The sequence below is a fragment of the Carettochelys insculpta genome, chromosome 18 (assembly GCF_033958435.1).
Source record: "Carettochelys insculpta isolate YL-2023 chromosome 18, ASM3395843v1, whole genome shotgun sequence".
In the NCBI taxonomy this organism is placed as follows: domain Eukaryota; kingdom Metazoa; phylum Chordata; order Testudines; family Carettochelyidae; genus Carettochelys; species Carettochelys insculpta.
Window position 1 is genome coordinate 11039425 of NC_134154.1, and position 24979 is coordinate 11064403.

At 43.5% G+C, this 24979-nt stretch overlaps 1 protein-coding gene across 3 annotated transcripts in view; it reads left to right on the forward strand.

Annotated features, from left to right (window-relative positions):
* The first annotated feature begins 3288 nt into the window (after positions 1–3288).
* The window catches only part of TOP3B (DNA topoisomerase III beta), a 30594-nt gene continuing 8903 nt past the window's right edge, over positions 3289–24979 (forward strand). Inside the window, exons 1-11 of one of the 3 annotated variants that reach the window (XM_075012750.1) lie at positions 3289–3490; positions 5462–5609; positions 9066–9197; positions 10562–10668; positions 14631–14705; positions 16311–16507; positions 16956–17112; positions 18877–18990; positions 21300–21390; positions 21732–21886; positions 23154–23259. In XM_075012750.1, the coding sequence (XP_074868851.1) occupies positions 5540–5609; positions 9066–9197; positions 10562–10668; positions 14631–14705; positions 16311–16507; positions 16956–17112; positions 18877–18990; positions 21300–21390; positions 21732–21886; positions 23154–23259 (1204 nt within the window). In that variant the 5' untranslated portion in view covers positions 3289–3490; positions 5462–5539. Of the gene's footprint in view, positions 3491–5461; positions 5610–9063; positions 9198–10069; positions 10257–10561; positions 10669–14630; positions 14706–16310; positions 16508–16955; positions 17113–18876; positions 18991–21299; positions 21391–21731; positions 21887–23153; positions 23260–24979 lie in introns of those variants that run through there. The other 2 variants (XM_075012748.1, XM_075012749.1) reach the window with 2 other exon arrangements.

Sequence of the window (24979 nt, forward strand, 5' to 3'; positions counted from 1 at the left end):
AAAACATCTGTCAACAGAGTGCATGCACACACAAAAGCAGATTGGAAAAGCAATCCACTCTATCAACAGAGAGCAGCCACACAGCCCAGCTGCTCTTTCAACAGAATGGACCTCGGAACCTCATCACACAGGGTCACTTGGCTGGCAAGCCCTTCCAGGAGCCCTGGCCAGGCATGTCCTTAAAGGAAAGCCCCCCACCCATGTTCACTGCCCATGCTGCAGCTTGCCTGCCTCATTGAGGGACAGCATAGCTACTGCAGGGCTCCCAAGATTTCTGTGAGAGTTCAACCTTTCCAGATAGCCATGATGTGAGAGCAGCCCACTCCGAGTTGCTCAAGCTCCTGATCACAGCAGTCTTTCACCTCCTCTGGGTGGACACGCCTGCCACCGATATTGAGGAGTGATCAGGCGTGTCTGGAGGTACACCACCAATTCTGACTGGTGCGATTGGCTGGTCATGGGGCAGTGAGATGACCAGCAGTGGCTCCAGAACTTCTATGTGAGAAAGGACACCTTCCTGGAGCTCTTCATGTGGCTCAGCCCCACCCTCCGCAGACAGGACAATGGGATGTGGCCCATCAACCCCCTGGAGAAGTGGGTTGCCATTGCCCTATGGAAGCTCGCTGACCTGGACAGCTACTGCTCCATCAGGAACTAGGTCCATGTGGGGAAGTCCACCATTGGGGCTATCCTGATGTAGGTAAGTCAGTCTTGAGCTGCAGGGCCTGTACAGGGTGAGAAAAGGAGGGTGTGAGGGGACCCTTCACAAGCAGGGTCAGGAGTGCAAAGGTTGGGGTTGGGGAGGGGGACAGTCCCACCCTCACACAGACCTGATGCTGGAGGGGTGACTCCATGGGGGGTGCACCCAGAGAGCTTGGCAGGGAAGGGGGAATGAGAGGTTAGGTAGGAGAGCCCACCGGGGCCCACGGGTTCCCTCCCTTAATCCCTCATGTGTTTTTGGTCTCTTCCCTGTGCAGGTAGTGATGGCCAACAACACACTCCTGCTCCAGAGGGTCGTCTACCTAGCAGACCTGGATGCAGTCATGCCATCTTCATTGCCCTGGTGTTCCTCAACTGCTTCAGAGTGATCAACAGGATCCACATCCCCATCTGTGCCCCGGATCACAGTACAGCCCAGTACATCAAACACAAGGGTTACTACTCCATCATGTTGCAGGCCCTGGTCAACCACCAGGGATGGTTCCTTGATGTATACGTTGGGTGGTCAAGCTGGGCACACAACACTTTTGAGTTCTGCAACTCTAGCCTGTGCTGGAGGATGGAGGCGGGCACCTATGTCCCCTGCCATGACCTGCTGGGCAGGCTCATGGATGTGCCATTGTGCATGGTGGGGAATGCCACCTACCCTCTCATGCCCTGGATCATGAGGCCTTACACTGGGCCACCTGGACCCAAGCCAGGAACTCTTTAATGCCTGGCTCAGCCAGGCACAGAACCACGTGGAGTGTGCCTTCAGACATCTGAAGGCACGGTTTAGAAGCCTCCTCACCTGGCTGGATGTGGAAAAGCACGTCTGCCAAGTTGTGGCCATCTATTGTGCCCTCCACAACATTGTGGGGAGGAAGGCGGAGGCCTTCCTCCCAGGGTGGGTGGCAGATGGCAGCCATGCATACAAACAGCCAGGTGCAGGTCCCATCTGCCAAGCCCTCAGAGATGGCATGCAGATCTGGGAGGCCCTAAGAGACAGCTTCTCCTGTTGCCCCAAATGACCCTCCCCAGGGCAACCCCACAGCAGGGGCCTCAGGCTCATAGCTCTACCGCACCTTGACGATGAAACCTCCTTTCACCCACTCACCCCTCCGCGACCCCTTCCCAATAACAAGGGACACAGAGGATGCGAACAAATAAACCGTTAACTTTAAAACAGAGAAACCTGTACAAAATAAGATGTATACAAATAATTATTTACCGTGTGCAAGGACCGGGTGGGAGGCATCTGAACTTGGAGGGAAGCTTGGGATGGGGTGGGGGCTTTGGATGGGGGTGGGGAGACTCAGTCTAAGGAGGGGTGGGGGCTGCAACCCTGCAAGGGAGTGGGACCCTGAGTGGTGCTGGTCGCAGGAGTCTCTCCAGTCATGGGTTTGGTGTCCCCATCAGGGCTGGGATGGGGCCTGGAGCACAGGGAAGTATGGGGGTGGGGAGGTTCAGTGCGATCAGTCTCAGTGTGGGGGAGCAGGGGAGACCTAGGGGCACAGGGGGCTGGCATGGTGCGGGGAGCCAGGAGGGCAGCCCTGGCCATCAGCCACCGCACTAAGTCCAGGACAGCTGGCAGGATGCCTAGCAGGGGCAGGAATAGGGTGGGCAGAGTCAGAGGGAATGACAGCAGTGGGAGGAGTGCAGATGGTGAGGGAAGTGGGGATGGCAGGAGCAGGTGGCTGGGCCAACTGGTCCCGCTGGGTGTCGGTGACTGCCTGCAGGTGGGTCATCAGTTGGTCCCAGGCCCGCATCCGCCACTTCCGTGCCCATGCCTGTCACTCCTGGTCCTCCTGCAGCTGCCGCTCCAGGAGGTTGGTTCGCCTGAGGGCAGCTGTGTAGGCCCACAGGAGTCGTCATCTGCCCGGCAACAGCCCCTCGGGGTGCAGGCCCACCCTGGGCAGTGGAGAGGAAGGGACCATGGAGGTGCAATGTGGGACAGCATGAGAAGGAATAGGAGAGAAACCTCTTTAGACAGAGCCATTTGAGGGGGCCGACACAGAGCCTTGCACAGATACAAAACTGGTATCAGCAATTCCACATCCACGTCTGCAAAAATTATCCGCATCCATATCCACAGATGCAGATAGTCGCAGATGCAAAATGGTTACCTGCAGATCTGCAGGATTCCAGATACAAAATTTGTATCTGCAGTTGAATCCATAGGTCACAACCTTGAGCTGAGGATATCCGCACCCATGTCCTCAGGTGATACTCGTGGCAATGCTGGGCTCTTACCACCTCCCCACTAGAAGGGGCAGGACCAAGCGCGGAAGCACCTCTCTGGGGGTAAAGACCAGGACCTGGGGGGGGGGCAGGCTCTGTCTGATCACAAGGAGCAGGGCCAAAGGGTGGCAGTAACTCCCTCGGGCTGCGCGTGTGTGTGTAAGTAACCAAGGGTGGAACAATACCCCTGAGGGAAGAGGGCGGTGCCAATGGTCGGTCAGCATCTCCCGGGGGCAAGAGGTGGAGCCAATGAGAGGACAGCATGGTTGGGGCGGGGGGGGAAGAGGGCGGGACCAATGTGTGGCCAGCATCTCCTAGGAGAAGGGGGCGGGGCCAATCAGCGGACAGCACCTCCCTGGGGTGGCCAGGAGGCGAACAAGTGGGCGGGCCGTAGTTGTGTCGGAGCGCAAGGGCGGCGCGCGCTCTCTCTCCCCTGGAAGCGGGGTTGCCGGTCTCCCGCTGCAGGATGTGCGCGTCGCCGGCGGCTTCCGGCGCTGCGACCCGGCAGTGGACTTCGGGTCAATGGCGGCGCACGGAGGCTGTGGGGCTGGTGAGCGGGCCGTTACCGGGGGGAGGGGCTTTGGGCCCGGGGCCAGCGGGCCTCGGGCCTCGTTCCGGGACAAGGCCGGGCAGGGAGGGAGCGGGTCCGGTAGCCTGTGCCCCGCGTGGGGGCCCTGCCCCCAACGCAGGGAGTCCGCACCTGAGAGCGGGCAGCTGGGCCCTGACAGGGCCCGCTTCTGCGGTGAGATCGGGCACCCTGGGCGGCCTCCCGTGTGCGGGATCGGGCCCACAAGCCCCCGCGACAGCGGCTCTGAGAGTCGGTGTCACACAGGTGCGAAAGGCGCCTTCGGGGGCCGCGAGGGGCGCGCTCGGTGAACGAGTGTACACTTACGAACGGATGGGCCTTCAGGGGTTCAACTCAGCGGAGAGTTAGCCTGTAAAAAGAGGATACCCCGAGAAGGAGCGTATGGGTATCTACCCACTCACGTTGCATTAGTGTGTAACACTGTATGTAGCACGTGAACATGAGGGGAGTTGGTAGACACTGGTACAGATAAAACCCCTCTCAGGGTTGTCCTCTTGTTTGAAAGGTTCAATGTGGTAGCTCTAATTTAGCACACCTAGGCTACGTCTACACTAGCACACTACGTTGAAGTAGCCTATTTCGACGTAAGAACGTCGAATTAGGCTACTTCGACGCGTATCGTCTACACATCTTCCAGGGCTGGTGCCATCAACGTTCAACGTCAAAAGGAGCCGCCCTGGAAGGAAATGCGGAGCATCCACACATGCAGGCGCTCCCCATTGAAATAAGGGGCCAGCAAAGCCCCAAGCCACTCCCTTAAAGGGCCCCCCCCAGACACATTCGGCCTGCACAGCACGAGATCCACAGAGCTGACAACCAGTTGCAGACCCTGTGCTCACAGCGTGGACCCCCAGCTGCAGCAGCCAGAAGCCCTGGGCTAAGGGCTGCTGCACATGGCAACCATAGAGCCCCGCAGGGGCTGGACAGAGCGTCTCTCAATCCCTCAGCTGATGGCCACCATGGAGGACCCCGTTATTTCGACGTAGCGGGACGTGGATCATCTACACACACCCTACTTCGACGTTGAACATCGAAGTAGGGTGCTATTCCCATCTTCGGATAGGAATAGCGATTTTGATGTCTCGCCGCCTAGCGTCAATTTCAACATCGAAATAGCGCACGGTACATGTAGATGCGACGCGTACTATTTCGATGTCGTGCCAGCTACTTCGAAGTAGCCGGCTAGTGTAGATGCACCCCTAATGAGGATGCACTAATTTGAACTATCAGGGTGCCTCTTTCGAGTTTCTCCTATCGACCTCCTGCTATGTGGACAGTGGCAAAAATCGATTTTAGGTACATCTGCTCTAGCTGCTCAAGTCTCGCAGCTGGCTTGGCATATCTAAAATCAATTTTACCTCCTAATGCAGACCTGGCTAAGTGAATTGTTTCAGATAAGATGGAGCCAGGATGACTGGAATCGCGCTGTGGTATAGATAACATGGGTGAAGAGAATGGGGGCTGTGGATGGGAAAGCTACTTAGTTGGCTTTGGATTTGGAAAAACGGCAAGAACACTAGTTCCCATTATGGATCATCCACCCTGGAAAGTTGCGTTGGATGGGTGGGGAAAAAATAAATCACAGGATTTTAAACTAGGCTTCCAAAAGTGGAAATTTCAGTTTTTTCCATTCACTGGAAAAACTCCCCTCAGGAGTTCCTGGTTGGAAAACTGTGGCAGCTTTCATCCTAGAACAAATTTTTATAGCCAAGCTATAAACCTCTGCAGGTAATGGAAATGCTGACACCACTTGTATGCATAGGAGCACCTAAACAGGATGTCAAAGGAAAGGGATAGCTATTTGAAAGTGATTGAAAATGATTAGGGACAGGAAGACCTCTATTTTTGTCATACACATATACCATTTTGCATGCCATTTTTTCACCAATGCATTCATTTAATTTTGAGCTGTCTTCCCCCACCCCCTATTTTTAGGTGGAAAGATAACACAGTGAGAGCTAGGCTAAAATCCCACGATTAAGGCTTGAAGCCCTTCGAGTTCCTCAACTGAAAATGAAGACGGTGTTTATGGTTGCAGAGAAGCCTTCTCTGGCTCAATCCATAGCCAAGATACTCTCGAGAGGTAAGACGGAAAGATTACTAATCTATACAGTTTTTTGGGTTCATTTTCTGAGAAACAATGTGTTTGAACTATAGCGACTAAATTCATTAGAACACATAAGTGTATGCCTTGGCTTGGAAGTGAAGCAGTTTATTAATCGCTTCATGTTACAAAAGCTACTAGACTTCAAGGAGGGTGGGATCTAAAAAAATTCTGCCCAGCTAACTTGGATGCTTTGGACAGCTGTCATCTCCCAATGTTAATTTGAGCTGCAAATTGCAGACTGCTTATCATGAAGAAGCTGGATGACATTTAGCATTTAAAAGGTTGGTGTAGAGTTCTATCATTTTATTTATCCATACCCTCTGTCAACAATAAAATTAAAAAATAAAGGAGCAGCTTCTGTGACAGAAGGTGAGAGTGGATAAAAAGCAAGGAGATAAAAAGATGGGAATGTTTTATTAAAACTATTAATAAAATACTGAATTTCTCATTTAAAATAGATTACAGCTAAATCTTACCACAAACATGCTACACCTACACTTGCAGTCTCATAAAAATGAGTTTATGGCTCTAGTCTGCCCAGCCTAATAACCAGCTCTTGCTTCTTGTAAGTTCTGGGCTTTCAATTTCAATCTCTGCTGCATACGAATGTAAGCCCGACATGGGCTGGACAGGATGGGTTTTGTTCTGTGCTTAAGTGGTGATGATGGACCTGAGCTAACCACAGCAGAGTTAGTTAAGACATTGTCTTAAACATAGAGAAAGTATAGGAAAGGACAGAAGCATCATAGAAAGGAACAGTGGAGTGGACTGGAAAGAAAAAGGGAAGACATTAAGCGCACACAGCTTCCTATATTTCCCCACACTTTACCATAGAAAAACTGTCTTAGCTTCTGAGTGTAAAAAAGACCATATCTGGGACTATTTTGAATAAATTAATTACCTCAGTAAAAAAGGAAAATTTGTCAAGTGTAACCAGTACAAGGAGATGCAGGGCCTAGCTGCAAAATGAAGCATCATAAAGAAAACTGCTTATTTGGAGAAAATGGTGTGGAGGAAGATGTGGATATGTCTGAAGAACAATGTGGATCAACATTGCAATGCATCATTCTTCAAGATGCTCTCTATGCCTTTTAGTGTAAGTGTGATTTGACGAGTAAATTCCCAAGGGCTATGTCTACACTACAGCGGTCTGTCAGCACAAGTCACTGTCAGAAGAGATCTTCTGACAAAAAGTCTGTCGACAGAGTGCATCCACGCACAAAAGTTGATCGAAAAAGTGATGCACTCTGTTGACAGAGTGTGGCCGGACTGCCTGGCCCTCTCTTGACAGAATGGCCGACCGCAAGCACAGTAGACAGGGCTTCCTGGTGACCTGGAAGCTCTGTCTTTTTATGGAGGGCCCCCCGGAGTATCCACAGGGCTTTTTTTTTTTTTTGACAGATTCTGTCAAGAAGGGCATTCTGCCTCATGGGAAAGAGGCAGAAGGCTGTTGACAAAAGCACGATGTTCTGTCGATATACAGTATATCGACAGAACACATTTTTTGTGTGGATGCTCCGCGGGTTTTGTCAAGAAAACGCCTGCTTTGTTGAAAAAACCCTCTAGTGCAGACATAGCGAAGCTGTTTGCCATGTTGGATGTTGCTTTAAAAAAAATAAAAAGTTTAGCTTTGCTAATCTTTATGGCTTGTTTAACTAATTGACTAGGTTTAGTAGCTATCATCCAGTTAGATTTCTCTTACTGCAGCTTTTTGTACGGTCTAAAGTTGCCAGTTGCCACTGAGTATCATTTTCTTATTTTATATTACATAATAGATGCCTCTTGTTTTGGGACAATATGGTCACAGACCATAAGGGTAATGCCGTAAATCTAGTTTGTATTTTACATCAGTATAACTCAGCTTTCCCAAAGGAGCCCCATCCTATACCTATTTTCAGTTAGGTTTACTCCAAAATTAATTGCTGCTAAGCACTATCAGTCTTAACTTTTTGGTAACTTGGAATCAGATCTGCATCAAAATGGCAGTGGGAGTGGAGAAGAGGAGAGCTAGTTGTACAAGTTTTAAGGATGCTGTACATTTAGTGTTCTGTGGAGCTAGTAAAATTTGAATTTTTTTTAAGAAAGAGGTTCAGGACACCTGTCAGCTGGCAACTCAGGAGACTGCTGCAATTGCAAATGTGAAACATTTTAGTAATATTTAAGATTTAGCTTACTAAGATATAAGTAGTGTTGTGTTTGTGTGAATGATTTAGTTCTTACCATTCCTAATATACTGCTGCTGCATGTGCAACTTGACACAGGTAAGGAGAATTATATACTATTTCCTAAATTAGTAAAAATCAAATTATCTAAAAAATTACACAAAAAAATGTCTTAGATGTTGTAAAATGTACTGAACTGTAAGTTAGCATGTTATAGTAATCAGATTTTGCCATTATTTAAGAAAGATGTGAATAGTACCAGTGGGAAAGTTTAATTAAAAATCAATGATTTTTTTGGTGATTTAAATCACCTTGATTTAAAGCAATTCACAAAAGGAGACTGCTTTTGTTATTTAATATACATTATCTGGTATCTCTTATCATAGACATTATCTCTCATATCTGGCAGCCCTGGGACCCAATATCCAAATGTTGTGAATAATAGAGAGGTATACCTAGCAATGCATAATACCAACGAAAAACAAGATTAGATATTAAGGAACAGACAAAAATGTATGTAGAGTACTTTAGTTACCAGCAAGAGTAGTATTGTATGCTGTAAAGTTATACTGTATTTGCTGTATTTGTTTGTATTTATTTTCACTATACTGTACTTACGGAAATGTAACTAAAATTTGCTTGATCTTTAACTCAAGCAATGCTGTATACTGTGTTTATTTTAACTTTCGCTATACATGTATTGTGCTTATATGAAACATAACTAAAATTTACTTTAACTTAAACTTTATTTCACCATTTAATCCTTAATTTAAACTTAACTACAATGCCACTTATTTGAGATTTCTGGATAATAGAATGCTGGTTAAAACAGTTTACAGTAGTGTGTTTATTGTACACTGATGTAAACTGTTGTTGAGAGAGATGCTGAATAAATAATGGATTCCTATCTCTGAGGTTTTTCTGGCTTAAAGGCTTGAGCTGGCGTAGTATAGATCCTATATAGTGCAGAGAGTGTTCATTATATTTGTAGTGATCCACAGGACAAATTGAGCTTTCAGAAAGAATTTTTAAAAGATGAGAGGAGGAAAGTTTGGGCTATGTTAAATGGAAGGGTGTTCTAAATGTACAATAATAAGTTACTTTAAAAGCCCAGGCATGGGATATGGCAGGAGATTAACTTGTTGAGCGAGTGGGAAAGGGTTTCAGGGAAATCTGGAGAAACAGAGGAAAGACAATTTCATGATCCACAAAACAAGATTACTTGCAATATTTTAATGCCTGTTAATATTTATTATTTTTGTTGTAACAGGAAACATGTCCTCTCATAAAGGTCTGAATGGAGCATGCTCTGTGCATGAGTACACTGGATCTTTCGTAGGACAGAGTGCCCACTTCAAGATGACATCTGTGTGTGGTCATGTGATGACTCTGGATTTCATAGGTATTGTGTTATCTATGTGAATTTAAGCTGTTAGTGCAACTATTTTTAAAAAACAGCACTGGTGCAAAATTAACTGTGACGGTAAAATCAGAGTCAGTGCTCCAGTGAAAATTGGGTAAGAGAAAGGAGGGTCAAAGGATAGCCTTCAGGTTAAGACATGGGGCCAATGTTGAAAGCCCTAGGTTTCATTACTGTTGCTGCAACAGATTCTTAGATCTAGGGCGGTGGTTCTCAACCAGGAGTTTGTGTCCCTGAAGTTGCCCCAAGCAAGTTTCCAAGCTGAGCCAGCATTTGACTTTCTGGGGCTCAAGGCAGAAAGCCAAAGCCCCACCACATGGGGCTAAAGGCTAGGGCCTTGTATCATGCCACTCAGGGCTGAAGCCAAAGCCTAAGCAGCTTAGTTTCATGGAGCCCCAGGCAATTGCTGTGCTAGCTTAGTGCCAGCCCTGGCTTTTGTATGCAGAAAACCAGCTGTTGTGGCACAGGAGGGCTGTGGAGTTTTCATAGGACTGGGGGTGGGAGTGGCAGAACTGGCTCAGAAAGAAAAAGGTTTAGAACCCCTGATCTAAGGCAAGTCTCTTACCTTCTCTGTGCTTCCATTATTTTATCTGTAGATGGGAAATGAGAAACTAAATTTGCTAAAATACTGAGATTCTTGGAAGAGAGTCTTATACTTTATAAATGCAAAATATTATTAAATTGTATTGTCTAAAACATGAGGGAATAAGACAGTGTATGGTATACGTGATTCGAAACTAGGAACTTCTTAGATTCTAATGTTTCCTCTGTCACTGACTCTGTGACAATGAGATTGTCATTTGACAACTGTTTTTCCGTTTGTAAAATAAAGATAATACTTAACTACCTCGCAGGTGTTATGAGGATTAAATATTATGCACAGTGTTTTGAAGATGTATAGCACTACGTTAGTGCTAAAAATTACAATCAACAGTGACTTTGAAATATGGAAAACAAAAGAAACAATCTAATGGGACCCAACAGACTATAGAGGAGAAACAATGAAATTGACTATGCATAAAGGACTGTAAAATGTTCAAAGTGAGTAAATTGCGGAAACAGAGAAAAATAACTTTTTTCTCCTCCCTCTGATCTTTCAGTTATAGTAATTTGTCACAAAATATATTTCCTTTAAAAATGTGTTTTTTTTTGTTGATATCCTTTTAAAGTATGATTTGAGCTTGATATAAATCAGAGTTCGAGGCCAGTGTGGAAGAGTATGAAAACTGAACTTCCGCAGAGAATGCCATGCTATAGTCAGCATGCTATGATAAGCTTTGAAAGTCATGTTCTTGTACCGTAATTTTTTAAGGTTGTCATGTAATACTCTTTTTTTCCCTTTTCAGGAAAATATAACAACTGGGACAAAGTGGATCCAGCAGAACTTTTTAGCAAAGCCCCTACAGAAAAGAAAGAAGCTAACCCCAAATTGACTATGGTGAAATTTTTGCAGGTATTCTTTGAGAGACATTTTAAAGCTATTTTGGGATTTTTTTCATGGTGTTCTCTCGAACTGCAAGCCTGACTCAATGTAAATCTGTGCCTCTAGGAGCAAAGAACATAGGCCTTATATACACAGTGTGTGGGTTCCATCCTGGGGAACAGTGAATCTGAAAAAGATTTGTGGCTCACAGTGCATAATCAGCTCTGTGTGAGCTTCCATGTCATGCTATGGCTTCAAGGGCCAGTGCGGTCCTTGGATGCATAGCTTCTCTACTCCTGCTTGAGATTTCTTTATCATCTTACTACTTTATTTGGCACTAGTGCAGTTATTGCTGGACTATTGTAATCACTTATGGTGTCCACAGTTCAAGAAGAATGTTGATAAATGGGAGAGGGTTCAGAGGAGAGCCAGGAGCATGATTAAAGGATAAAAAACATGCCTTGTAATGGTAGATTCTGGGAGCTCAGTCTGTTTAGCTCACCAAGAGATGGCCAAGGCGTGACTTGGTTACAGTCTATAAGTACCCACATGGAGAAAAATCATTAATAATGGGCTCTCCAGTCTAGCAGATAATGGTATGGTATGATCCATTGGTTGGATGTTGAACCTAGGTAAGTTCAGACTGTAAATAAGGCGTACATTTTTTAAAAGTGAGGGTAATTAAAGAAGACTCTCTCATTACTCACCTTTTCCCACATGAAAAGAGAACCCCTCTACCAAACCTCCGCCCACCCCTCACTCACACCTAACTGGTCGCATGTGCCCTTGTCCCATGGCAGGGAGGTGCCAAGCCTCAGGGCTCTTCCCTGCAACTGAATGAGTCAGTCTTAGCACTCCAGCTTCAAGGCGAGGGTCCTAAATCTTTGGGCTTCCATCTTACTGTGTGGAGACTTGCCAAGGGCCAGATCAAATTCAGGCTGTAGGTTCCCCATTCGTGCTGAAAGAAATAGTTTTGAAATGTTGAAGTTTTGAAGTTGAAAGGTTTTATGGCTTGTGCTATACAGGGGGTCAGACTACATTATCACAGTGGTCCCTTCTTGCCCCATGAACTGTGAATCCAAGGCCACTGCTGCTAATTCCCTTACACTTTTATTTCAGAGACTATGGCCGTGTCTACACTACAAAAATAACTTACTTCAAAGTAACAGAATTCAAAGCTGAGCATCTACACACACCCTACTTTGAAGTAGGGTGCTACTCCATTCCTGGGAATGGAGTGAGGACTTTGAAGTTAACTTCAAAGTGAGGGGAAAATATGTGTAAACTCCCTGAAGGCTACTTCAAAGTAGCGCCTAACTTCAAAGTTAACTTTGTACTTAGTTCCTCGTGTAGATGCACCCTAACAGTCCCATCTTTCATGTTCTTCCTCATTCTCGTTTCTAGAAGACCATTTGCATGATCTTTGTCCTTTGGGAATGAAAAAAATGTTTTCCACACTACCTTTAAGATGCAGGGAAATTGAGGCTTGAACTATAAATGTTTTAGCTCAAGATGTGCTTTTTTTCTTTCATATTTCTGTTTTTTTTCCCCTTATTTATTAAACTGGTGGGAATGGGAACTTGCTAATCCTACACTATAGAGTTATCACTAAAGTCAGTTTGTCCTCAGTGTTAGCAAAAATTTGATAGCAGAGCACTGTGAAGGGTCTCATATAATAAATTTTTCCAAATCTTCTGCACAAGATTTACAATTGTGATGAATAAAAAAATTAAACAGCATTCTCTGATGCAGTACCCTTGTTTTTCAACTGTTCACTGCCAGTTAATTAACAAAAATTTCATCTCCTGGCTATTAGTGTAAACTGTCGAGGTTCTACAATGCTTCATTTTAATGGTAGGAACTGAAGCAGTCTATCCCCATCCATTTTCTTTCCCTTTTGGATAATTTTGGAAGGCTGTCATTCCTGTTACAACCCTGTACCATGTCCACCACCTCTGCCCCCAGAAAGGCAGTGGTTTCTCAGTCTGAAATATATGTTACTTCTTGAATTGTAGCCACCTGTAAATTTTAGGTGATCACACAGAACAATAATGGGCTCTTTCACCCCCACCAAGTTACATTTGGGTGTCTTAATGCAATACTGTTTTGTTGACACCAGTAGCCAACCTAAAAGAATAATCCTTCCCTGGCTTCCACCAGCCTAATTACTTTGTTCAGGGTGACTTCAACAATTCCTTCTGGTCCTGAGTCTCCAAAATCTGTCTTCCCTTGGGGGCAGGGAAGTGTCAGTGTCAGACTGGAACTGCTTCTCAGTTTCAAATTGTTTCAGGTTTTCCCATTAACTTTGTGTCCACTTGTTGTCTTTTCCTGACTGGACAATTCCAGGTCCTTGGCACCTGTCCTCCCTCTCTGATCTCCCAGCAGTATGGTGAGACAGAGCTATATAAAGTTATAATTACAACTTTCTCATCATGTGTATATGTAGATGTGTTGTAGTTATGAATGTACATCTATATCTCCTAGTGACCATCAAGTCTAGGATATTATAAGCTTTCATAAAAGATCTTACTTGACATAACTGTATGCACAGTAACATTGTATACTGTGTAGTAATACAGTAACAGTTGATTCAGTTGCTTATTCTTTGGGATTCAGACTTCCTGTCTTACCCTTGAGTTATTTGGATCCTGACTGTCACGCTATCTTCTCCATATGCTGTATCTGGGGAACTGGGCTTTTGGTGTGCCAGAATACCCTCTGGGAAGAGACAGTTGAGTGTGCCCCCCAAATGTGGGGCTGTGGCTACACCAGAGGGTTTGCTCCAACACTGCGGTAGCACTGGTAGTGCAGGTGTTCTAAACTGGTGAGCGAACACTCTTCTATTGATTTAATTACTCCAGCCTGTGCAAACAGTGGTAGCTTGTCAACAGGAGAAGCTCTCCCACTGACAGCACTTTCCATAGCAATGCTTATGTTGGTGTAACTTAAATTGCTAAGGGAGGTGGCTTATTCATACTCCTAAGCAACATAATTTATACAGACATACAATGTGATGTAGGCATAGCTTCAGTCTTCATTGCAGGAGGCAGCTCTTTGTCATCCTCCAGGCCCTCTCTCTTTTATTGTTTTAAACGGCTGCTTGGTTAGTATAAATCCTTATTCCATTGAATTCAATTTTGCCATTGCTTTCAGAATTTGACCCTTGATATGTCACTACTTACAACAGGAACAGCAGCACATAATTCACTTTATTTGTAGCACACACAAGCCCTGGAAAGTGAGCTGTTAAAATTAGTTATGCCCTTTCTTTCTTACTACCCACAAATGCAGTATCCAGAAAGCAGCTTTATTGCTGAGTGAGCAGCAGTTGCTCTTACAAAAAAATTCTTCTTGGAAATCATATAACAAAAGGTTTCACTTCTGTCCTTCTGAGGATAGAGTCCTTTTTTGGGTAATGAATTAAGGGTTATACATTCCATGTGAGATAAGGTAGTAGTAGCCCAGTTCTAAAGATGTGGACAATAAGCACAGGAAGATTAAAGGACTAGCCCAAGGTTATACACGCAGTCTGTGGCAGAGCCAGAAAGAGATTCCAGGTATGATAAAACTGTTGAGGTATATAGTCATTGACAGATGCCGGATAAATAGAACTTTGCTCTGAGATTCTTCTGGTTTGAACAGTAGTACAGTCATGTACTAATGTGTGCTCATTATAGTTGTATTAATTCACAGAATAAATTTGTTTTTTAAAATAGATTTTTTTATTTTTTTTATTTTTATTTTTCTTAAAAAGGAGAGGAGGGAAGGTGGAGAACATGGTTCCAGGTTTCCTGTCTCCTGTTCCTATAGCTTAGCCACTGTAGTCCTCTTTCCCTTTACTGCATCCCTTTCCCATCCTGGATAATGTCTCTTTCATCACCAGTTTGGATTTTGAGTTCATAAGTGTAGAAGATAATATACTAACATTGAAAGTGTTTGGAACAAAAGATAGTTGCTTATCAATTGTTGGAAAGCTTAAATTTCTTTTATAGGTAGAGGGAAGAGGCTGTGACTACATTGTTTTGTGGTTGGATTGTGATAAGGAGGGAGAAAACATCTGTTTTGAGGTAAGATTTCCATTGCTATTACTGTTTTATTATAAAACCATAACAAAGGTAGCTTTACTATACATTGTGTTACTGATACTTTACTAGTTTGAGAATATAGCTTAATGGCTACACAAATTAGACTACAAGTTAAACCTCCCAAAACTGGAATTCTCTCATCCAGCATCATCCAGCAGGGCCATGGATGTTAGTGGATCAGAGAGTCCGGGTTGGGAGGGAGTGAGGGGAGCCTGGTTGCCTTGGGCAGGGGAGCCCAGTGGTGCTTGCATCCCTGGCCAGAGGTGACAGCTGGAAGGAGCTGGCCTCCATGGAACCAGTGATGGACCCAGCACACATGGGGCTGGGACCATGCTGGCAGCCTGTTTGGGCTGCACCAAGCACCAGTGAGGTGGAGACTGTGCCAGCCACCTGGCCAGTCCAGAGCCAGCCTCTGGGCTGGGGCTGGGGCTGGTGCTTGCAGGGTGGGGCAGTGTCTGGCATCCTGGACTGGGCTGGAGCTGGCCTCTGTAGGGCCTGGGCTGCTCCTGTGGCTCTAGGGCCATGCTAGCAGCCCAGTCAGGACAGATCTGGGACCCACGTGGCCAGGGCTATGGCTGGGGCTATGTCCAGCATGGGCTGGAACCTACCTCCTCCGCTGGCAGCCGGAGGTGGCCGGGCTGCTGTCAGCTCAGCAGGGGCCAAGGTTCAGCAGGAGGTAAGGGGGCCCCAGGGCTGGGGCTGGTGGGGAGAAGGAAGAGGAGCGGACAGCAGACTGAGTGACTGGACCAAGGAATCACCCTTCATCTTGCAGATTCCCTTGTCTGGGAGCAGTCAGGTCCCGAGAGTGCTGGATGAGGGAAGTGTAACCTGTAGTAGATTTCTAAAGCATGGGATAATTTGTTAAATAACTGAGGGATTTTCATCCTTTAGCTGAAAATCTAGCACTAGCTAAAGATCATAAATCAGTCTCATAGCTTTTTTTAAATCTTTGGTGAAGGTCCTTGTACGTCTCACAGCAGGAATAGTTGTTTTATTGTCTTTGTAAAAACTTTCCCACCACAGCGTTCTGTTAATTGGAAAGGTAGAAATTTTAACTTGTAGGGGGCACAAGAGGACGTCACTTTATTCCAGCTTATTTCTGTACCTCTCCCACACTGGTGGACACATCAGTGGATTTTGCTGAATTCCATTTAGTGGTTTAAATAAAATAAAGTGTTGATCTGCAGCTTTATTTAGCACTGTCATAAAACTGAAGCATCTCTGAGGCCTTATGAGGTTAATTCAGACTGATAAACTATTGCAAGGTGATGGTGTGAACTCTGCAAAGCAAAATCCCATGGGTGGGTTTTTTTGGCACTCATCTAGAAATAGTGTTGTACTTTCACCAGCTGCCAGTGTCTCGTAAATAAGTGCTTATGATCTGCATATTCTTTAATATATTTCTAATATGTGTATGGGCAATGCTGCTTTTGTCAGCCTATTAATGGAAAAATATGAAATCTCGTTGGTAGGAAGAGAGTGGCAGTATATTTGCTATTATTCTGTGTAATCTTTGTTGTAGTGAGGCACATACTCTAAAACCCTTGCCCGCCTATGACAGTTAACACATGCTTCTGTTTCGCTTAGGTTCTTGATGCTGTTCTTCCTGTTATGACTAAACCTAGGGGCACTGAGAGGACAGTTTACAGAGCAAAGTTCAGTTCCATTACTGAGACAGACATCTGCAATGCCATGAACTCCTTGGGAGAGCCCAATCGCAATGAGGCTTTGTCAGTGGATGCCCGCCAGGAGTTGGATCTGAGAATTGGCTGTGCATTTACACGGTAACAGAGAAGATTGTTCTTGTGCTGGTAGCTGTTTACCTGCTTTATACATATAATAGTTTTTAATTAAAAAAAATTTAACCCAACTTTTTAAAAACTTTTTCTTTAAATTCATTAATTCTCTTTTTATGAAAGAGAGCCACTGATTGTCCATTAAGGAGTCTTCCTCAACCAGGTTCTAAAAATGTTGTCTACTGTGACTTTTATCTCAATCCCTCTTCCCAGTCTTTTGAAGAGGGAAGCAGGATCCTACGTGGAAGGATTATTATTAATTACATTGACTATTAAAAGTTTTGGTGACTCTTGGAAAATATTTTAAGTTCTGAGTGACTAATATGATCATTGATATGTATTCACGTAAGTTTAAGAAAATTTCCCTTTGAAGGGAATAAATAGTTTATTAATATGCCAACATTTTAAAACAAATTCTGTCAATATTTTCTCTTAGGTTTCAGACTAAATATTTTCAGGGGAAATATGGCAATTTGGACAGTTCACTCATCTCCTTTGGGCCATGTCAGACCCCGACACTTGGATTCTGTGTAGAAAGGCATGATAAAATCCAGTCTTTCAAACCTGAAACATATTGGGTGCTGCAAGCCAAGGTAGCTTTTTATGCCCTACATAGTTGTATGAATTGTTTGTATATGTGAAATGTAGTGCACATTTTATCAGTAAAATTAATTTTATTTTGTCTCTGTGTTTTAACTTATAAATTTGTAACAGCACTCTAGAATTCATATTGCCTATAATTTACACTTTAAAGAACTGATTGGATTTTTATTCATTTTATGTGGATGTGATCACTCTTCATGAAACAGTTTCAAAAATGCCAGCTTTGAGTGATTATATACACAATTTACCAGTCATCTTTAATCCTAGCAGTCTAAATTTAGATTCAGCCAGAATGATTACTCAGAAAGGATTGTTTAGAAAAGCAAGCCACTACACTCATTCTCTAGTAATAGTCAATCCGTGATTTAATTAGCCCACCAAACACACAGCTCTGAGCCTTATGTAACACTTAGGGTATGCGTTGACTATGTAGAAGATTAACCCAGTCAGGGTTGATCTTCCAGGGTTCAATTTCACATGACTATTAGGAACGCATGAAACTGAAGTATCTGGGGTCGGCAGTCGACTCCTGTACTCCTCACTATTGCGAGGAGTAAGGAAGGTCAATGGGAGAGTTTCTCCCATCGACTTCCCTCTGTCAGGATGGCCAAGTAAGTCAGTCATAGGTAAGTCGATTCTAGCTATGTAATTGCCATACGTGCAGTTGTGTATCTACAATCAACTCTAATGTCTAGTGTAGACCTGGCCTTAGTGTACTAATTTCCAGATGTATCCTCTGAATATGTTGGCAGCTAACACCAGTTTCACTATCCTTCCTGGTGTTGAAGCTCTGAGAACTAACCAAAGTGGCAGTTTGTGTGTACACGGGCTTCGTCGAACAAGCGGCAGGGTGATAAAAAGCTAATAGACTGATATATCTTCAATGAAAAGGTGAAAGCTAAAGGGGGTCAATTCGTGTTTCCTTTGCCAGCCCTATATGATATGATACCCCTCTCCTGAATGTCAATATTAAAAGTTGATTTCTGTTCTCCCAAAGCTTAAAGTTATTAGCATCTTTACCAGGAGGGTAGCTGTTGCTTATTCTCATGATCAGGATTTTAAACCTGAATTGTATTAGTCACCAGCGCCTGATACTTATAAATAGTCTAGTTATCTGTATTTACAAATTCTTTTGATTTATGTGCTGTCTATCCCATGTCATTTAAAACATCCACAATCAACAAGGAACTTTAAATCTATAGTTCAATATTTTCGTTATTTGACTATTCCACAAGAATAACTAATAAAACTAATAAAAGGAAATTTTTCTTCACACAGCGCACAGTCAACCTGTGGAACTCCTTGCCCGAGGAGGCTGTGAAGGCCAGGACTCTATTAGGGTTTAAAAAAGAGCTTGATAAATTTTTGCAGGTCAGGTCCATAAATGGCTATTAGCCAGGGATAAAGTATGGTGCCCTAGCCTTCATAACAAGGGCAGGAGATGGATGGCAGGAGATAAATCACTTGTCTTCTGTTCTCCTTCTCTGGGGCACCTGGCATTGGCCACCGTCGGCAGATGGGATGCTGGGCTTGATGGACCTTTGGTCTGACCCAGTATGGCCGTTCTTATGTTCTTAATAAGGAGTTTATCAACAAGACCCTGGAACTCTAGCTAGGCCATCTATGATTCTGTTCTTAAACCACATTTTTCTCGGCAGTTCACGTGACTGTGCCTGGAAGTTAATGATGCTGGAGTGTGTCAGGCTGGACTTAAATACGAGCAAACTAGGTTTTTATTATTTTTTCCCCCCTAGGTGATCAACGAAAAAGAAAGTTCTCTCACTTTGGATTGGGATAGAGTGAGGGTGTTTGATCGGGAGATTGCTCAAATGTTCCTAAACATAACACAGACGGAAAGAGAGTCAAAGGTAAGTACAAGTAAAGCCATATATCATGTGATTTAAGTACTAAGTAATATTTTTGTGCTATGTGGTACCTTTTTAAATTCTGAAATAGGGAAAAGTTAGTCAATAAAATGTCATTTTTAATAGTACCAGAGAGATATCCGTGTTAGTCTGTAATCTATTAAAACAAAAAAAGCGGTCATGTAGCACTTTAACGACTAACTAATAATTTATTAGGTGATTGAGTTTTCGTGGGACAGACCCACTTCTTCAGATCTACAGCCCTACCAGAACAGACTCAGTATATAAAGCACAGAGGTCCAAAAATTGTTGTTGAGGTTGACAAATCAGAAAAATTATCATTGTTGGTAAATCAGGTAGAAGAGCGGGGCGGGGGGGGGGAAGGGGCTGGGAAGTACATGTTATATCAAACATCAAAGTATGTAAAAGAGTCCTTGTAGTGGGTGAGGTAATTGCTGTCCCTGTTCAAACCACATCTTAACGTGTCAAATTTGAATATGAATATTAGTTCCGAACATTCCCTCTGGAGATTGTGGTTTAAGTTCCTTTTCAGTAGAACACAGACTCTCAGGTCTTTAACAGAATGGTTCACTCTGTTAAAGTGCTGGCTGACAGGGTTTTGTATTTGGACATTTTTGATGTCTGCTCTATGTCCATTCATTCTTTGGTGAAGTGTGTTTGCTGTCTGTCCTATATACAGAGTATGTGGACGTTGTTGGCACATGATACATTTCCTGGACACTATCTCTTGCATGGAGTGGTTTGAACAGGGACAGCGATTACCTGACCTATTACAAGGACTCTTTTACATGCTTTGATGTTTAAAGTGCTACATGACTGCTTTTTTGTTTTGATGTCATTTTTTAGATGGTTTTAGTTACATTTTAGTGTACATGCAGAATGAAAGGTCTGTGATTGTGGTTCACGTTACTTAGTGTTACTGGCTTGCAGTGCTCCCTTTAAGCTGAGCTCTTGTGAACACCCAGGAGAGGTTCAGGTGCTGCCCAGCTAGTGCACACCCCCCATATTTCTTGGTACACGTGACAAAATTTATTCTGCCCAGGGATATTAAAAAAATAAGAAGGAAATGGGCAGGCATGTAGTCTTCTAAGTGGAAGCCCCTTTCCAATGGTACCTAGCAGAGTGGAGTCCTTGCTCATAGGTGGGATTCCTAGGTGCTGTGATAATACAAATAATATTGACTTTGGCTGCTGATCTCACTCATGGTGCAAAACCATTTTCTTTAGATAAGACTATTACTAAACCAACAGCAAAATACTGTAGGTATTGTACTCTAAGCAGAATAGATTGCTGGATAGATTTCTTATTTCTCAGCAGACCTGTTCTAAATCAGAATTGAATTATATGGCAGCATTCCTGCAGTTAAATCCTGGGTCATGTGTACAGTTAAGGATTCTGGTTCCTGGTGGTTTTTTTTCTTTTTAAAGTAATTATTAAATTTTACATAGATGTCCAAAAATTAGGGATGGGAGGTTCAGTATAGTACTCTTTCAATGGCACCATATTAAAGTGCATGGAACCCTTTTGTGTGCACCAGCAGAGCATACACAGACCAACCAATGTGCAGCATGTTCATGCATTTAAGAAGTCACACCTAGCAGTCCTCATTACTGTGTAGACATACTCTTACATGCAAATAATAATTTATGGTGGTCTTTGCAGTGTTCACTGGATAAAGACCTGGGTTGGTTTTGTTTTGTACAGTGTGTGTTTCTGGTTAAAACCTCGAATCAGAAGCCTAGCATACATAGTATGGTATAGTTTGTATAGCCTTTTAACTGCCAGTTCCATTCTATACTGTTTGACCTTGTCCACACTAGTACAAATCTTCGAAATAGCCATGCTAATGGCCATTTCAAAGGTTACTAATGAGGCGCTGAATTGAATATTCAGCACCTCATTAGCATGCTCCCGGCCGCGATGCTTCAAAAGCGCTGCTTTTGAACACCCGCGGCGCAGCCACAGGAGAGTCCTTTTTGAAATGACCCTGCACATTTCGAAATCCCCAGCTGAAGGGAATAAGGGGCTTTTGAAATGTTCTGGGTCTTTTCGAAAAGGACCCACCCCATGTAGCTGCACTGCACCGTGGGCATTTGAAAGCGGTGCTTTTGAAGTGCTGCGTCTGGAAGCGTGCTAATACTAATGAGGCACTAGCCCACAGAATAAAACAAAATAGATAATACAAGTTTATGTACTGCAATTAGATGAATTAGGAAACTCATGCTAGTATCATGAATTTATACATAATCAGAACTTACTGGAGAAATGCTGTTCTGTTTTTGTTTTTTAAGGTAGAATCTGTGAGTAAGAAGGAGAAAGCAAAACAGAGACCACTGGCGCTGAACACAGTAGAAATGTTACGAGTTGCCAGCGCTGCATTGGGTAGGTAGATAACATGGAGATTTTAGTTTTCAAACAACTCTGAAGAGAGAATCTGTTTTGGGTTTTGACTCATCTCATGAAATAAATGAAGAACATCAGGAACACATGTTGTTAACATTGCAGCAAGTGATGACTAGGTATAATGTAATATAAAATCATAGTTTTAACAAAGCAAAAATGATACAATGTAGAGGATTTGTCAAGTGAAGCCTCTGGCAATGTAGCAGATTCTGATCATGAAACAGTTTTGTAGAAGATACACACACCTTGGGAGTGCATTTAAGACCTGCCAGTGAGAAATGTTTGCTGTGGCAGAGATTACATCTCTTTTTCTTTTCTAGGAATGGGTCCACAACATGCTATGCAAATAGCAGAGAGACTTTATACTCAAGGTTATATTAGCTACCCTCGAACAGAAACTACCCACTATCCAGAAAACTTTGATTTGAAAGCATCTTTGAGACAGCAGACTAATAACCCTTACTGGGCAGAAACAGTAAGTATATGAAGCAAAATTCTTAATGCTTCATAAGTTTTCTTTCTTGGCCAGTTTTCTAGGCAAAAGAGGATCAAGAAATGCATGCTTTCAAATAGCATGAGCTCAATGGTCTGTAGCAGTGTTTCTCAAACTGAACACCAAACAATAATATTTTTTTACCCAAAACACCTATGAAAATTTTCATCAAAAAAATCATTGTCAGACCAAAAAAAACCCAAAAAACCAAACAGCAACATATACAGCAAAACCAAAATGAAATAATTTAACCAGGTATTGTAGCAATGAAGAAGTAACCTTTGTATCTGGCTTTAATAACAGAAAATATAGACCATCAGTGTATGATATCAAAAAAGTGTCAGGCACTTGTTGCACATCTGCGAGGTGTTTGCATTACACCAGTGTTCCGCAGAACGCTGTTTAAGAAACACTGGTCTATAGATCCTTGTAGGCAATATGCAAACTTGGAACTGTACAGTAAACCTTCAGTTTAATGGACTAATGGGGGCGGGGCAGGGTTGTCCATTGTTCCCAAAGGTCCGTTAAGCGAGAGGGTTTACTGCCCCCCCAAGCCTCCCCCATCTCCAGTCCCCCCCCCCCCCCAAAAAAAAAACCAAACCAAAACAAAACAAACCAACCCTAACTTACCAGAGCTTACTGCTGGAGGAGCCACTGGATTTCTATGTGCCTGGCACCCCGCCACACGCAGCTGGAAGCTCCTCTGTGTTTGTGGCTAGAGGTGCCCTGCCAGAGCAGCTGAAAGTGCTTTGCAGCGTGTGGCTAGAGGCACACCCCCTCCCCCCCTGCATGTGGCTCAAGCATCCCTGCCCCATGCAGCTGGCAGAGCCACTGTGCAGCTTGGAGGAGCTGCTGCTGGAGCCACCACATGCTCCTCTCACCAGGGGTTGGACACAAGTGCCGTCTGCCCACATATGCCCCCCCACCTCGGTGTAAGGACTGCATGGTGGCTCCAGCAGAGGTGGCGTTAGTTCCTCCAGGCCACAGCAGAGGTAAGTCCTTTTACTTTTTCTTTGGAGGGGGCAGGGGAGGGATTTAGGATTTTACAGACTCCCAGCAGACTTCAGGGACGCTAGGAGGATGTCTCTTGTTCCTGAAGTCTGCTAAATCGGGGTCCATAAAATCAAGGGTTTACTGTGTTTATTTTCTGTGATTTGTGTTCTTATGAATTTGATCTGAAAAGCAGATGAGTCGTAGAGAGATTTGACGCACTACTAACTTGCTTCTGCTTTTTCTTTATTTTGTTTAGGTAAAGGCATTACTGTCAGAAGGAATTAATCGTCCAAGGAAAGGCCATGATGCAGGAGACCATCCTCCAATTACTCCAATGAGAGCTGCAACAGAAGCAGAGCTAGGTATGTACAACTCTTACCCAAAAAAGAGCAGTTTGCGAGAAGCTTGGGTAACTGAGGTGTGTTGGAACCAGTTTGGAAACTAAGTGGTATTTTCATGGAACCACGCACGCACGCTCTCTGTATGTGTGACCACACCAGAACCTTAGAAACGATAAAGTCAAAGTATGAGGAGCAATAGATTAATGTATGGAAAACTATATTACATTAATGTTGAAAATTGTGTTATGCTCAGAGGCTACATCTACACTTGGCGTTCTTCTTTCAAAAGAGGAATGCAAATGAGGGAAATTGAAAATTCAAATGAGGCACGCATTTACATATCTTGCGCTTCATCAGCCTCATCTCTTTTCGGAAGAGATTCTTTTGAAAGCAAGCAAGCAGTGTAGATGGGGCTATGTCGAAAATAAACCCCATCTTCAAAAGAACCCTTCTTCCTACTTTGTTTCAGGAAGAAGAGTTCTTCTGAAGATGGGGTTTATTTTTGAAGGGCCCCATTTACACTGGTTTTTTTTCTTTTAGAAGGATCTCTTCCAAAAAGAGATTATGCAAATGAAGCAAAAGATGTGTAAATCAGTGCCTCGTTTGTATTTTTGATTCCCTCATTTGCATTTCTCTTTCAAAAGAGGAATGCAAGTGTAGACATAGCCAGAATGGCAAGGAAATTCGGAGCTGAAGATGAAATACCATACTTGTTGTGTATGTTGATAGTATCTCGAGGGTCAGTAGGTGTTCAATATACTCTGTAATATCAAAGATCAATAGAGTAGAATTATAAGTGAATTATTTAGTAAAGTGACTGATTTTTTTTTACACATTTTCTGTAACTTTTTTTATTTAAATCAATTTTTGCCTTGTACTTTCTGATCTCTGAAAGGGTGTTTGTGCACTTTTTCAAAAAAGATCTATACACTGTACTGTATTGTTTAAGGACTGTAATTAAAATCTATATGGAAAACAGATGCTAGGATTAATCTGTAGTTTAAACTAATGCCTGCAATTTTTCATGAATAGATCAGTAAATATTCAGATCTTCAATCGAAAAAGTTAGTGTGTTGGAGTACTGAGTGATTCCATGACCTTTTAACTGATGCCTACAGCAAGGTGTAGAATGTATTGGGCATTGGAAAGGAAATCATGAGCTGTGGTTTCTGTTCCTGGCTGTGCTAGTGGCCTATTTTATGAGACTTGGGCAAGACTTTTCTGCAACTCAGCTGACCTTATGTTGAATTGGGGATAATGTTTACCCACCTTTGTAAAATGCTCTGAAATCCACAGATGAAACGATAAATGCTTTTACTAATAATAATTATTATTTATTACTCTTAATGAAGCATTGGAAACCCAGTGAAATGTAAGCAGTGACTTTGTACTAAATTAAAACCAGCAAGAGTTGATCTATTGCAACACTTTTGCAAGTGACCACTGGAATTTAATAATGGGACTAAATTTGGGGATAGGTTTTGCGGTCATTTACGGTAATAGCCTTCTAGCACTAGAGATGCAAGTTCAGGACCTGTTTTTAGTTCACAAATAAAAATAAATCTGAGAATCTTGGCCTATCACTCACAGTTGCATACCTAACAAAAACAACTCAAGAGAAAGCATAACTGGCATTCTTTGCTCCAGAGAGTTGTGGCAGCAGTTTTGCAGCAGAGCTGTATAAGGAAGCTTGTTGAGCACTTGCGTGACCATATGCCAACTTTATTCCAGTGCTGCCAAT